This window comes from Megalops cyprinoides, chromosome 25 (genome assembly GCF_013368585.1).
Source record: "Megalops cyprinoides isolate fMegCyp1 chromosome 25, fMegCyp1.pri, whole genome shotgun sequence".
Lineage (NCBI taxonomy): Eukaryota > Metazoa > Chordata > Actinopteri > Elopiformes > Megalopidae > Megalops > Megalops cyprinoides.
In genome coordinates, this window is record NC_050607.1 from 17,764,629 (window position 1) to 17,780,966 (window position 16,338).

The 16,338-nt window shown below is 47.0% G+C and overlaps 1 protein-coding gene across 1 annotated transcript in view; it reads right to left on the minus strand.

Annotated features, from left to right (window-relative positions):
• The window catches only part of LOC118771808 (FERM domain-containing protein 4A-like), a 105,488-nt gene that overhangs the window by 63,170 nt on the left and 25,980 nt on the right, over positions 1–16,338 (minus strand). Inside the window, exon 2 of the mRNA XM_036519867.1 lies at positions 5,799–5,864. Coding sequence (XP_036375760.1) covers positions 5,799–5,864 — 66 coding nt within the window. The remainder of the gene's footprint in view (positions 1–5,798; positions 5,865–16,338) is intronic.

The following is a 16,338-nucleotide window of genomic DNA, read 5'->3' on the forward strand; positions in this document are numbered from 1 at the left end:
CACACTGTCTTCATTAAGGGTGGAACTCCATTGACACTGCCTATTACTCAGGGCGGCCAAACGCTCCTGTGTGTCCGTTTCCAACGTGAGGCCTCTCAGCTGAGATCGCACAGAAATAGACAGCGCGGCACTTTACATCTGAGTGGCCCGTTACGGCTCACAGACCCACATCACAGTCCTGTCAATTGGCCCCAGCGGAGTTCATGCTTTCAATTCCATTCCAGGGTGAAGCGCTCCGAAATCATATACCAATGAAAAGCCAATTTCGCCAGCTTTTTCATTTCATCTGAAACTCCGGGTCTGTTCTGGGCGGGTAATCAGATTGGACAGCTGGCACAACCCAATTCTCCTAATGGATGGAAGGGCTTTGAAGTGCGGAGGTGCATCCAGAGCCTCTTCAATTGGCTTGGGAGGAATATCGACCAGCATGAGGAAGGGACGCCCAAAGGCGCTCTGAATATGGGTCCATCGGGCCAGCTCAACAGAGCCCATTATCAGAAACATGAATGCATTATGACATCATCAGAGGGGGTGTAACCCTGCTGTAGGTAGCGGCAGGTATTACTGCCTTCAGACTGACTCTTCTGCATTTTAATAAAACAGGCAATGACACTGAGGTGGTGTGTCCTCCTAAACACATTCACGGGCTGACAAGCATAGGCTGTAAGCTTCAGCAGCTTTCAAATACACATAACACTGCCAGACACCAGTGGGTCAGCCACAGCAAGGCTTTCTGGGCCAGAACCTCTATTAGCTGGTCTGGACTACAGAAAGCACTGTCCATCCAATGCTTTTGCAATGCAGCTTGACAGCCCCATTCTTGATGAGTTTGGCATGTTGGCATGGAGTTCCGTACGCAGCTGAAACCATTTACCATCCAAGTTACAGAGCTGTTGCTACTTCTAGAATGTCTTTTCTCAAATAAGGCTGGTATCTACTTCACAGATTAATTTCCTTCAAAAATAAATGTCTCTTCCACTCAAAGCCAGAAGACTAAAAAAAACCATGTATCCTTTCTATTCCACATAACATGACAACTGGCTGACCAACAATTTCCTCAGTGTTAGCTTTTTTTTACGTTGTGTAGCTCTGAAAGTAATCAAAGACTGCTAGTGAACAGGGCTGTAAAAAACTATTCAAATGAATTTGGTCAACAAGTTTCATGCTGTGAGATTTGTTTGGTTTGATTAATCTTTAACAAAAGGTTAAAGTTTGCTATAATGCTATAATAAGAGGAGCTACAGAACATATCTACAGTCCAGACATATCTCTAAAACATCATCTTTTGCCAAATTCATTTACGCCAAAGTTTAAATGGTGTTTGCCTGTTGTGCTTATGGTCTAAAATCCTGGTCAGTGTCAGTGGAAGAGTGTTTCAGAGAGTGACAGAAGACAGCTCCTCATAGAGCAGACAGCAGCACAGGAACTGGACTGGCCTCTTTCCTGCTAATCCACATTCTCCTCAATGCTGCCATTCCACACTGCTTCTTGGTGCAGCTGCTCTCCATCTTACCACAATGCTGTTACCCCTAACTGCTCCTCAATGCCGCTATTTCATATTCCTACTCAGTGCTGCTACTTCACACCTTACACAACACACATGCATCTCTGCATCGGATTCCTCCTGCAACCCTCCACTGGCTATTGACCTTTGGCCCTAAGCACAGTCCAGTGAGGACACTGACTGATCTGATGGCCATATGTCACCTTTTCTGTAGAAGCATAATTGCCTGGGTGGTCCAGCACCCACAACGCCTTCATTAGAGGCCTGTACCCGCATCCACGTAACTCTAGACCAGGACCAAATGCCTTTTAAACTAAGGCAAACAAAGAGCAACGTGTGATATTTGGCCTCTGTGTGGTTAGAGCATTTGCACTTTGAAAGCTGCTTATTTTGTTAATTAGCCGCAGTGCAATTAGCAAATATCCAGGAAACCTTCTCTGCCTGAAAAGGACAGTTCCTAGAAAAAGGACGTACAGACCTCCATCCATTACAGATGGAACAAACAACTCCCAAGAACAGCCCTGCAGAAGAACACACACACACACACACAGACAAGAAGAGCACAGTATGTGGTAACATGAATACCAAAGTTTGCTTGAAATTTTCTTGCATAGAAAAATTATATCTCCAAACCACAGTCTCAGAGCAATTACTGGCCTTCAGTGACGCCGTGCAGGTGCTTGGATTCACAAAGTTTTTTGGTGTTTACCATGAAGGTATTCATTCCTTTTAAAACTCAGCAAAATAAATGAAAATACATTACAATGGCATAATAACAAGTTGTTGTTTCTAGTACTTTAATTGCAATCCAATTTTCATACTGTAATCTATAAATGAGATGGAGCAATCCAAATCAATTATTTCCACTTCAACAGCCCCTTTTCTTATTGAACAATAACTGTAATTTTGAGTGCAACTGCCCCCCATGTCTGGCTTCCAGACACACAGCCCAAATTACAGCCAGCAGTGCAATCAGGCAAGAAAGCAACTGCCAGGTGTTCTTTCATACACTCTTCATAATGTAACCCTAACCTTTAAATGCTAAATTTGACTGTATTTTAACTACTAATTTCACATTAGGAACAAAGCATTGCCATTGATATTTACTTGTTTCTGCATTTACTTTGGTGGGCCCCATAGTGCAAGACAGAACAGTGAAGTATGGTAATTCAAAAAAGAAACTCATTAGTCAGCATTGTTTTTAGTTAGTCCACTAATCCACAAAAATGTACAGGGTTTCAAGTATGACTTAGCTACAGACTGCCTGCACATTCAGGAACAATTAACACTTCACAAAGATTCCTACAAAACTTCAGCCAAGGACTGAGCCAATAAGGAGACATGCATAATCCACATGTTTCTGCTGTTTGACCAAATAAAGTCCTGACAGTATTTTTATAAAGTATGGGACCTAGACAGGTCTAACACATTCCCGTATGTCAGGCGCTGAAAGAACAGAGGATGCAGGACACATTTTCATAAAGAACACCTAAGACTCCTATCCTCTAGAAAATGATCAGTAGTTTACCTTACAGCCACCATGCAACATTAGTATCTAACAGGAGCTTCAACCTGACTAACCCTGGAGTCATCCAAATGGCTGTTTATGGTGTTCGCCACAGAAGTAATGAATTGTTTGTTGAAATCATGAAAACTACACTGAAAACACTGCAAAACCACAGAAAGCTTAACTCCCTGTTTAAAAACAGCATAGTGAACAGTGAATTTCGACATGGGTGGACACCCCCTGAGGTGAGAGCAGTCGGGCTGGGTTCTGCTGACTGTGCACGCGGCACAGGCCCGGCGCTGCGCTGAGGCGGAGCGGAGGACAGCGGCGTCCGATTTAAAGAGAGTCTCGCTGAATCTGCTCCCAGACCGAACGGAAACCCCCCCCCCCCGTCTTCCAGGAGCCAGGTGCGTCTCTGCATCAGCACTGAACGCATGCAGTGTGTCAGAGCTAACCACAATGACCCCCTCGTTACAACAACACAACTGCGCGGAGGAGAGCTTGTGCAGGATCTCAGCGAGGGGCCCCGGAGGTTGAGACGGTCACGCTCGCCCCCCCACAGGAAACAGACTGGCGCGAGTGTTTAGACTGCACTTTCTCCAGATGGAACTGGGAGGAGAGGGTCTGCCAGGCTCGGCCTCCTGCAGCCCCTCTCTCCCCACCGCGGTGTTTACACACAGGAACATCACGAGGCTGGGGCTTACAGCCTTGCAAGAGCCCACAATCCGTCACCTAACCGTGACCATCAGCTGTACAACGACACTCTAACACTGGCTGGTTGCAGTGTAACACCGATTAAAGGGACCGCTTTATACACGGAGCTGCAAATGGTGCATAATTGACATACTCCATACTACAAGGCTGTATAACTTCGATAAATTATTCAGCCCAACAGGGCATTGCTGATATTGGAAGCACGGGCAGCTGCCGTTACCCTCACGCGTGGAAAACCAGACAAGAAATCACATGTTCCGCTGGGGGATTAAAAGGCTTGATTTGTTTCTTTCATGTATTCAGCGGAGAATACCTGGATTAGCTCACACAAAGCATTCTCTAACCCACTGTGCTCTGCCATTAAGTCCTGCCACAAAAACAGCCTCAGGTCCACAAGGGCAGCAATCTTGTGAGGAGGGCTGAATGAGGCCTTCTCTTGCCCATTTAATAAACAAAGTTCAGTGCCCTGTCCTTCTGTTTCACATGAACAACTTTAAGCGTTGTAAAGTGAATGGTACATTGCTATGAATGTAAATAGCTTGGGTTAGCTCATCGCAAATGTTAAGGATAACCCAGATTAGCAGTTTAGCAGTTCACAACAGTTGGGTTCACTACAATAAATATAATTCACTTCAAAAAACACTTCATGTTTGCAGAGACAAGATGGTGTGTGTTGGAAACAAATCAAACCTATCTTACATTTTAGATTCTTCAAAATAGGCAGAAAATATCTTTTAAAAGCAAACATTTTTTGGAAAGAAATTCTTGCATAGGCATCAACTCTACTCTTTTGTCTAACAAACAAATTTCAAGCATTAAGCATAAGTCTTTACAGCAAAATGTCTTTGAATGCATTTTTCCCATTATATTAATCAGGTGTGTCCAAACTTTTGACTGGTACTGTATATAACACACACATGTTAAAAGGACAGAGTGGCCACCCTATTCCTTAGCCAGGGTTGAAACCCACGCTGGACGCAAACATCATGCTTGCCCTGCACCACCTCATGACCATGAAGCCATCATTTATTCAGATTTGCCAGACAGAAGATGCATTTATCATGGTGGGCCAGCTCCGCTTGACTGGGACAAAGCACCGCGAGCTCCTCGTTAGAGCACAGCGCAGGACATCACATGCTCTCCTCTTACAGGGACCGTAAAGGCTGTTTTACGGTCTTTACAGAAGGCACATTTGCTTCTGATTGCAGTCAGAGGGGGCAGAGAGAGGTTTACAGCATGTGAGCTTGTGGAGTTTATTACTTTGACCCCAGTGTGGAATACCTGCCTCAGCACCCTTTTCAGCTGCTCCAGAGTTCCTAAGAAGGACGAGGGCTGTGGAGAGCAGAACTGAGGTAATATTGTGACCAACAGGACATGTGGCATTGTGAAGAAACAATGTAGTAGTTGGAAGGGGGGGGGGGTACTGGACACAGTGAGGGGGAACACAAACACAGCAGTGACACTCCACCCTTCTCCAGGGCTATGCAACTCTTCCCTGAGGAACACTGGGGACTTGGCTTTCTATGCACCAGGGTGTTACGCTAACACTGAGGTTAAAAAGAACTGCGAGGCCCCGCTATCACAGCGCTAGCTGTACAGATGCCCTGAAACAGGTGGGTTCCCTTTAAGGCAGATGCTGTTGCGCATGCTTGATAGCTTATGCAATGCGGTCATAGGCAAGTGTGAGATTCCACACACCCCTGGATTTCATAAAAACCTGCCGGGTCCACAGATGATGCCCAAATGTCTCTCCTCACTCACTGGGTCTGGTGTATAGGGTGTTTGCATTCAGCAATACATCAGTGTGGCCTGTTTGCATTAGCCCTTGGTAAAGGATTTGTCTCATTCATATTGAAGCTAGTTTCCACATAACAGCTGTAAACTGTAAGTACTGCTGTGTCACGCCTCATTTACAGGTAGTGTAAAGTCAGGGTGCAGAGAGGCTGACCTGTGAGCTGCTGGAACAGGCCCGGGGTCAGGTTCATGTGTAACCTGCAGAAATCCAATGAAAACGCAAAGCACCACCCCCGAGCAGCCCTGAGCCGAGGCCGGGGAGAGAGAGCGAGGGCCTACCTGCACCAGGAGCTCCAGCTTGCGGTCGTCGAGGAGATGGACCTGACATCGCCGCCCCTCTGTCATCTGGAAGAGAAGAGAGAGCGAGGGAGCGGGTTAGCCATTGGTGCTCGGTGCGCGGCCGGGAGGAATCTGCCGCGAATATTAGAGCAGGGAGACATGACGTGAATGGAAATGCAGCCGTCCTGCATGAGTCCGGCTCAGGCGGCGGAGCTCACTGATCACACACCGCACCGCCAACCCCCCTCCCCCGAGAGCTGAATCACCTACTGATGCTGCAAAATGCAAACAACACAGCCTGTAATACAGCAGGCACAGCACCTCTACCACAAACAGAGACACCACATTCAATGCACACTCTTCTTACCTGCCCAGAATACAATAGAAGACAAATTTCTATTAACATTTTCAGATCAGGCGTTCCACTGTAACTGCCTTTATCTTTCACCAGTCCATGAAAATGTCTTTGGAAATGCGACGTCCAGACATGGCATATACAGAGTGGGTGGCTTAAATTGAACAGAGGTGCCATTTTGGGGAATGATGACAAAAAAGTCTAGTTAAATGACAGGATGGTGTGACAAAACACCCACAAAATGGTAGGTTCACATTTATTATTTTTCACTAAACCTCTCACTGTGTACCAAGGCCAAAGAAAAACTTTTTACTTTTTTTCACTTTTACTTTCCTGTCAGGCCAGAAGGGGTTAACCTCCGGGGACCGTTGCTATGGATGGAAGACTTTTACAAAACCCTTTTCGACACCACTTCAGGAGAGATAGTATAACTGGCCTAATGAAACATGTAAGTGACAACACCGAGCCATTTGCAGGATTAATATGAAACATTTGGCATATCAGCGTTAAGTATGAATTATGCAACTCATATTCCATTTCGGCACGATTTGCTATTCCCGGGAAGTACATGAGAAAGACACACAAGAGGGACATGGGCTGAATTTCAATAATCAAACTAATACCAGGCTTTGTGCAGCAGAGATGTCAGCTCTGATTTGGAGACTGATTTCTGACTGTCTGTGACATCTACAGACACCTCCCACTCAGTGCTGAGGCCTGAACCACTGCTCAAAGTTTAGCCTCGATGTCATTCGGGAAGAAAACCCAGCCACAGCAAAAGGGGGAAAAACAACAGCTCTGGTTCAGTTCATGAATTCTATACTCCCTAATCTATGCCTCCATTTCAACAGCTGCGACATGTAAACAGCTAAACCAGATTCATCAAGTTGCTCTCCCATTGATCATCTTTTCCTGCAACGGTTTGGAATTTTGCGGCCTTGTCTGGAGCCACTTCCTATGGGCTGTTTTTCTGAGCCGTTTTTCTATTCTCTCCTCAGAATCACAGCCAGCGCTCTGGCTCTGTTGGGCTCTGTGCTTGATTGGTTCTGTCTGCGGAACACAAGCCTGGGGCAGTGTGCGCGTGTGTGGGTATGTATGTGTGTGTGTGTGTGTGTGTGTGTGTGCAGTCTCTTTTCCCTGATTGTATTCCACAGAGCAGAAACAATAGTCCTTGATAAAGGCAATTTCCTGTGCATGTCCGGGGCCTTTTGGAGAGGCTGGCCTTCATCTGCAAGGAAATCCCTTATACGACAAGACCCGTCGTATGTGTCGGCTGCCCATCAGCTTGTCAACACCTTACGGTAACTGGTTTACGTCCGCCTTCAGGCTGTCATAAAGTCACTAGACGCCCTGCTTATGACCCACTCAGTCAGTTATGGGGGATCATGTTCAATGTTCGAAACACAACAGGAGGGATAACAGCCTACTGAAGCAAATGGGTGTACAGTGTGTACAAAAACGCTCTACACTTCCGGCAAAAACAATGTCTTATCAGACATTCAGTCAAAGGCCTTGTTTGTTTTTGAGCCTCTGTTTTTCTCAGGAAGTGACATCATTTTGCTCCATCTTTGCTGTGGAACAGCATTGCGGACGTTGAACAAGGCCACTGGTAAACAAGCAAATTGTCCATTCACCCGGGAACATGTCCTCAAAAACCCCCTGCTGGGGTCTGCTTAAAAAAGGAACATGACCACTTTCTCTACCCACGGAGCCTGGGATAACCATCTCTGTCAGAGTGAATTTCAGCCAATCACAGCTGCTTCCCAGTTGTAAACACCCAGGCAGGTGACAGAGATGCCAGGAAGCATCTGTCCTGAGACTTTGGCTCAGAGCACATGGGAAGCAGATCAACAATGACATATCAGCTGCGTTCGACTGTTATCAGCGACCGGGAGAGCAGGGCATTGTAAAGCAGTCCGCTCCAGCAATGACACAGAGGTCTGAGGCACAGAAAGAGACCTTTGACTGGAGGAAAGGCCAGTAAGGCCAGGAAGAGCACAATGGGCACAAGAGAACTGAAGGATCCATTACATGTTGTCAGACGGGTTGGACACTGCTCTCTGAGACGGGCGACCGTGCACTTCTGATGCTGGTGGGAATGTCACAGAGGGGACGTGTGAACAATGACCGCATCAGTGTAAGGAGCGCAACACGTGTTAGTGCAGAGGCGTGATTGGCTGGCCCCTGTGGCCCCCCGCGGCCCCTGTCCCGTATGCAAGCGAGGGCGCCGTGTAGCGCACCAGACCTTGCGCTAATCCCATTAGCCGCATATGGAACACAGCTGCCCTGCTCTGCCAGCGCTGTGACCTCTGACCCCGTATGTGGAAACACTTTCCTTCTCTGAGAGAGGCTGAGTGGCTGCGGTCCCCTCTCCTGCCTATTCCCTACCCACCTCCTTCACTCAGCACATCATCACCATTAGAGTTTCAAGCACACCTCGAGCTGCTACATGAGGCATTATGGGAAGTTTACACACATCATTTAATGCGGGCTGTAAATCTTACTGGAGCTTGAAGTTCCTCTTATGTTGTATAAAAACAAGTAAATGAGTATTTGAAAAGAAAACCCTTGGAAAGTGTTTGACTGGAAGTACCAACCCTTCTCTAGGTTGTATTTTACCTTCAGGTACCCTTTAAAAAATCTAAAATGATGTGCTAGTTTTGTGATGGTCCCTTGCTGCTGTTCCATGTTCACTGAAGTTGTGGCTACAGCCAGCCACATGTCTCTTGGTATAGTTTATGAGCCAGGTGAAATATTTCTCAGATAAATCACCACCAAGCTCTTATTTCTGCCACAAACTGTGTACGTGAAGGGGTGTCACGTGACCTGAATTCAGGAAGTCCCTGTGGAGAGCGCACAATAGGAGTGGTGAGAAAAAAACGCTGAATAATACACATTTCCTTCACATCTGGGGGGAAGGAACCCTTCCAGGACTTGAAAAAAAATAAAGCATTCTTCATGCAATCGCGCCCATCTATAAAACATTCGGTCCAGAGACCTGCCTCGTAAACAAGGCATTACGTAACTCCGGCACCGTGAGGCATCGAGCTAAAAGCCTGGAACCGGGGCTGTTGTAAAAAGTGTCACCGACCTGTGAAGTCATGTTTTTTTTTTTTGAAAAAGAGCGGCAGGTTGGCGAATTTCTCTGCACCGTGCCAACGATCTCCCCGCCGTCCCAAGCACTAGGCAAAGCGAGGAGGAGAGTCAGAGGAGAGGCTATGGTCGGGGTGGGGGGTGGGACACCCCTGTTAAAACCCATAACCCTCCTGTCGAGTCATCTCGGCACACTGCCAGGTCTGCAGAGGGGGGTGGCGGCGGGCTGCATGTGCAGGTGAGCGCTGTTTGAACAGGCTTTGATGGGGGGGGGGGAGGGGTAAAGCCCACGGTGGTTTGCGTTAGCTTTGCATGCGGGTGTGGAGTTTCACATCTGCCCGTCCTGCACGGCACCCTTTCGCTTACTCTGAGAGTGCGCGCATCTCCCCAGTCACTGTTCCCCGCCAGCTCCACCAATCACCACACCCACTACTGCTGACACGTTGAGGAGCTGGGCTTGCAACAGGTGTGGTTCCCGGGTGGGAAGACTTGTGTTGTGTGCATGGATACAATGCATAACTACATACCCTGAACTGCTTCTTTAAATAGCCAACAGTATAATGAAACTTGCACAACTGTAAACTATGCAAATTTCACAACTGTAAACTATGCAAGTTGCTGAACAAATAAATGCGAACAAGATAAAGAAAATCAGTGCCATACCTGTTAAAACCATTTTCAGCTGGAATGAATGGTGAAACAATGAAATCTGATACACAGAAACACTAAAGGGGGGATATATTCATTCAACAGACCCCACTCTCAAAGGGTTATGAGGGTTATGCATTCTTATCAGTCACTGTAGAGGTGCTACACTGTTTGCACCCAACAAACGTGTGAGTCTGCATTCACTGCAGTGCAGAGAAATGACCACAGCTGAGGTCATCTCCACCACTGTCCGGAGGGAATGAGACTCTGGATTCTGGAATATGCAAATATCTTTGTCATCTACACGGGATGCTGCCGTTTTTATGTTTGCTCTGTCAGTCAAAACTATTCAGGTCTGTACGCACAATACAGGGTATTTTGATCATTCTTAGAGAAAAGCAATGAAATGACATCTTTGCCAATCACCAAACTAAAAAAAAGGCTCCCAGAACAGCAGCAACAGCACGAAAACCACTCATGTTTCGTTGAATTTAAACTGATTCATGCTGCATTTGAACATTGGAAGAGTTTCCGAAAATGGTTTAGATGTAACGTTCTGTTGACTTCACTCAAACTTCCTGATTCACCTTCCAAGACGAATTGTCAATGGACAGCGCACTCCCAAAACGTCATTAAAAACAGTGTTTGTCGTGCAATGTTATTCTTTCACAGCCTACTTTAAATGCACGTCGCAGCGTCAACATACACTTTGTAGCTAATAGCTATTTACAATCTGTCAATGTTACACTGTAATGTAAATCAAGACAGCTGCCGTCCACACACAGTTCAATAACAATAGGGAAAGTCTGAAGGGAGAAAAATCAAATACGAACAATACATAACAATGAAAGACAAGCTAGAACCCCGAACTAAAATTATGTCAAAAGTACAAACCACGCAAGAGTCTGCCGTGCATTTGATCTGACCGAAGTATTTTATTCCGCGTCATTCATGTTAAATTACAAGGCAAGTTTGAATGCATCATTAAAGCAGCCATTGGCTGCCTCTTTTGGTCAAACGGTTACTCGCAGAGAAACAGAATTACAGAATTTATTTCGCCGTTGTTCACTTTTAGCACAAAATCAAACCACATCCAGCCACAGCGATCAAACGAACACGCATAATCTCTTGCATAAAATGCAGTATTTTTCACGGCAATACGACCGATTTCGACCGCGTGCTTACAAGCAGCGCTGAATGACAGAAAACGGACGCGACATTACCTTTCAAATCTCAGGCTTTCTCCGGCATTAAATTCCACAGCGCGGTCTAAATCGGTTGACCCCTAAATAAATCCCGGCATACGACGCATCAGAAACTAAAATCCAATTCGAGAGGGCCCGGTACCGGCCTAGGAGGACAGCAGCATCCATTCCATTGTAGCCGGTGTTGTAGATCGCCGGAGTGAGATGCAGCCCTGCGCTCTAGCGTCTTTGCTTATACTGCAAGCGAGCGGGGCTGACCACGGTGCCAAGACATACCATCTTCCCCCCCACCCCCGCTAAACGCGCTTTCACAGCGACACTGGCCCGCTTCCAAGGAGCAGCGCCGCACTGTTCGTCCAACCCCCGAAACGGCTTCTTGTCGTCAGCCGAGCCCACTCTTTCCCCCGTGACACCGGCGAGGAGAAGCAACGTTGCGATCACGCAGCGTGAGAAAGCTAGCATCAGAGGAGTAACCGAGGGGATCGGCCGCCCGCACCGTGGGACTGTCCCTCGGGTCTCGCGTTCTTTTCCCTTTTTTTTTATTGAAATGGTTAACGCGCAGACGAAAAAGCTCTCTTGGAAGCGAAGTGGGGCTGGACATGGGGGGAAGGGACGGAGGAAAGGAGGGGGGGAATCCCGCAGCCCTTGACGCTGGGTCATGTGAAACTACAACCCGAGGGTGTGTGTGTGTGTGTGTGCGCGCAGTGTGCAGAGCAGCTGTGGAACAGAACAACATACTGGATTTATAGAAGAAATGTAATCATTTTGTTAAATGATCCCCCCTCTCTCTCTCTCTCTCTCTCTCTCTCTCTCTCACACACACACACACACACACACACACACACAGCCACCTCAAAAAGCATTTGGTTTGGGCCAGGGAAAGCACGAGTTTAGTAGCAAAAGTCTGCTGAAACAGGAAACAAGATCAATCCCAATCAATCAATGTTCTCAACTCATTGCACATGGCATGACTTCCTCATGCACAATTTTTAAAAAAAAAAATTATTTATGTATTTATTTACAAATGCAAGCAATTCAAGCATTCCATCTTGTCACTTTTGAGGCCATTTCACTGATCTTACTAAAGATATTGATGCCGGTGTATGTGAATGTGCACTACAGAGTTTTGGCCACTCTGTATTTCAACATCAATCCAAGCAGGACTGGCCTCGAAACTCTGAAACACAACACCAGCAAGTCCTACCTGCACAAAACAGAATAAGGACAGCTAGGGTCCTCGATGCTTTAATCATGTCAACAGGCAAGGAAAATTAAGACAGTACCTGATTTACATATTCCCAGCGTTTGACTTTCCAATCGAACCAAGCAGTAGCAAGAACTTGTCTGTAATGGGAATTCATGATAAAAGTAATACTAAGCAAGCTTATAAATATTCAAAACACTTCCTTGTTAAATGGATTTGTACAGCGGTGCATGTACACTGGTTATAGAAAGTCCAAAAGTTGAATGACAGTGTACAGGCTTGTAAAAGGCTCACGGAATCAAAGTCAGATTGCACAAGTTAACTTGTGGTCGGGCTTGAACAGTGTTACCCTCACACTCACTGGTCTGGGAGTGTTGTTAGCCTGGTCTGACACTGTTCAACTTGAATGGATATACTTCTGTTCTGTGGTGCTGGAAGTCACTCTGAACAAGAGCGTCTGCTAAATGCATGTAATGTAATAAAGTCATACCATTGCACACCATGGACTGTTTTACATTTGGAGCCTTCCCAGCAGCAGCCTAAATCACACCTGTTAGCTTCATGCATTAACATTTATCTGTTTGCAATGCATTTACATGATGGGACTTCGAATGCTTGTTATTGGGGAAAAACATTCCTTGCGAGGCCAGAGTAATGTCTGTGTACATCAAAGACCCGCTGCTCTGGAAATGGCCTCATTAAGTGGCAGGTCCTTCTTGTGCCCGAAGAAACAAAGCACTTCCTGCAGATAATGTAAGTGGAGAATGCACTGTGTTCAACACTATTTACTGAGGTGTAATTGCTGAGAGAGTGAGAGGCAATGGGTTGTATTCCTCCTTGGCTGTGGGCCTGTTATCCTTCTGGTATGGCTTAAACGCTGCTAAACAGAACCTCGGCCATGCAGGTTAAAGGCTTGCAGATGATCAGGCGGCTCCTTCGTATGATGCACTGTTCTGGATTTACTGGAAGCTTCCTTGGGCAAGTGCACCATGGGCCGCCGACACAAGGCCCTCGTTGTATGGCCAAAGACATAAAGATAAAAGACGTGCGAGTGGGAGGCTCAGCAGCTGAACCAAGGAAAACCCAGCATGCAACAGGGCAGTCGGGAGCGGATGGGCTCGTCCGGGATCACACGGCCCGACCCCAGCCAAGGGGGAGCCCTAAAATGAACTTCAAAAGGAACGCTCCGAAAATGTCAGACAGCGCCCCGAAAGCACATTAAACGCAGCTTCGGGGAGGGGGGGGGGGGGGTCTCATAGGAAGAGGGGGGGTCTGATAAAAAAAAAAAAAACATAACCTTGGGGTGTGTCTCAGGCTGGGGAGGAAAGGGAAGCTATTTGTCTTCCCGGAGCGGTGAGCACGCCTCATATAATCAAGGAGATGTATGACCACAAATAGGTCAGGAGGGCTCTAAAAATCTCTGCATTTATGTGGTCCGTCTCAGAGCACGTTACAGCGAGACAGTGATGTTAGGGAAGCTGCAGGATTCCCCCCCTGGGGGCTGGTGTATGTAGCGAAAACGTGCTGAGTTTAGGTTTCTTGGTCTCCCTGGCGATGGGGGGAAGGGGGATAGGTAGATCTGTGCTCTACTTTTTTTTCTTCCAGGAGAAAAGCTTAGGGGTGGGGGAGAGAGTGCGACCAGCACTGGGGTGAACACAACATAAACACCGCTGGGTGTGTAATTGATACAAGCTGGGGAGGGGTCTTCCTCCCTGACCCCACACCGTGGTGGTCAGTAGTGAGCATTGGAGCAACCGCAGTGCAGAAAGCATAAAAACGTCAGGCACAAAGGTAGCAGCCTGTACGCATATTTGTAAGACAGAAAGCAGACAGTACAGCAGTCACAAACCAACAGCTCATGCTGTGTGGGTAATTTATAGTTTGGCTTTTAAAATAAAATCCTATTATTCGAAACACACAAACATTTGGTTTGAGAGGCTTCTGATGCAAATGGCTTGTGGGTGTTTATACTGTAAGAGTCCTGAAGTCTCTTCCTATTGGACCCCTGCCCAAATTGAGACGTTGCCCTTGTTATTGTGACATGCCAAGCCACTCCCTCTCCTGTTCTCCGGTCTGAGAGGGTGGGGTACGTCCATTGTGTTAGATACTGCTGTCATACTTCAGGTCAGAACCAATAACCCATGGGTGCAGAATTGCCATCTCCGCCATAGCAGTTAGTATAATATGCACTCCCCACTGCTCAAAGACCGGGTCCTTTACTGTGGGAATTTTGATCCCCTACTCATTTAGCAGGAAGTTACACAGCCAGCCCAAGCCTCACGGTCGAACCGCACTGTTCCTATATACAGACCATTTATTTTTATAGTGGGTGTCTCTTAAAAAACCAGGCTCCATATGGTGACAAGATGTTTCAATATGTAGGTACTGTATCACCGAAGCGGGTGCCTTCAAGGCTCGGACTGCAGCGGTTTTTGTAATTTTTCATTGCTGTGATTTATACCCTGCGCTGAGTGACTGAGCAAACGCATGGTTGTAACTACATTAAACACATTTTGCTAACGCCATTGACTGACTGACGCTCCCCCCACGGTGCAGAATTTATGGCGTTCCTCTCAGTACAGGTTTGAAGTATGAGCCCAGCGAGCTTCATATGAAAACAATGCCAACGAATGCATATGGAAATGAATTTTTTTGAAAATTTTCTGCCTTGAATGCCGTGATGAAAAGAAGTCGCTGTCAGGCGGCTAAAAACGTCCAGAAACAAGTCTGACTTGGAAAGCTCCGCCGTGTGTGTGGAAGTGAAATGTGTTTTCGGTTAGGCCTTCAGAAAGCCAGAGCACTTCAAAAGCAGGCTCGCCTCTCAGATATTTTTGGAGCCAATCTGCCCCTTTTGTCTGATTTTTTTACTGCATAGATCTATTCCAAGCCCAGTAGTGTGCCTGAGCGTTTCCAAATTTAAACCTCCCCTGCTTGGCTGTGCCACCGTTATTAATGTAAGCAATGAAAAGATAGACAGAGAGATAGATGATACACAGATAAATGCAACCATACATACTGTATTCCCAAACATATACACAGACACACACACAAGCTGTATGTTTAAACTGTCACCACAAATTAATACAGAATCAAGACACAAACCAGTGTCAGATGGGAGGGTCCGTTTCTTTGATCCTTAATTCTGATTGGCGCAGAAGCTGACAAACCACTGCAACACGCTTCTCCATTGCAAGTCTGTCAGGGATAACACTGAATAAAACCCACCGCTCTTCCTCACCCTCTTCCTATTCCTCTCCCACTCTCTCTCCCTCTCTCTCCCACTTTCTCTCCCTCTCCATCTCCCTTTCCCTCTCTCTCCCTTTCCTGCTAACGCCTGAACAGTGCAACTGAAAGAAGTGGGTCACGTAGCCCGTAGTTACGTTTAATACAGCAGGGCTGCGTAACGTGGAGGAAGCGAACGCCTCCCTGTATCGCGTCTGAGACGGCAGCAGTGTTTAGAGCCCATGTGTTATGATAGGCCACCCCTGCCGCAGTGAGGCCCGGGAGCTCAGCACTGCGCTCTGTGCCTGCAATGATTCAGAAAGGGGTCCTTGATGACGCTGGGGATCGGCCTTGGACCAGAGCTCCCCTTTTTATCGGAGGCTCGGTCTCCACGGGCTTGATTTATAGTGAGCTGTATTCTGTGGTAGTCGCGTCGGATTAGGCCGCCGCTCCGTCGGGCTCTTCCCCGTGAGCTGAGCTGAGCCACGGTCTCCTGTGCAGACCCTCCTCTGAGCTCTGGAGCTCTGGAAGCCGAATCACCCCCCTGCCTGCCTCGCACATCATCATGAGCTGTAAACCATCACTCAGACGGTTGGGGCTATTTTGACATTCCTGCTAAAATGACCCAAACGCACTATGCCAGAGAGTACTTCTGAGCTGTGTGATAACATCATTTGAAACCCCATGTGTGGGCTGGTCGCAGTGTTTCGAGCAGGCTTAGATCATGCTGTAAAATGGGACAAGCAACAACAGTGATAAAGCTTCACATTCCTCCAGCCTTCCTTCCTCCGGTGTTATAATATTCAATCTCAG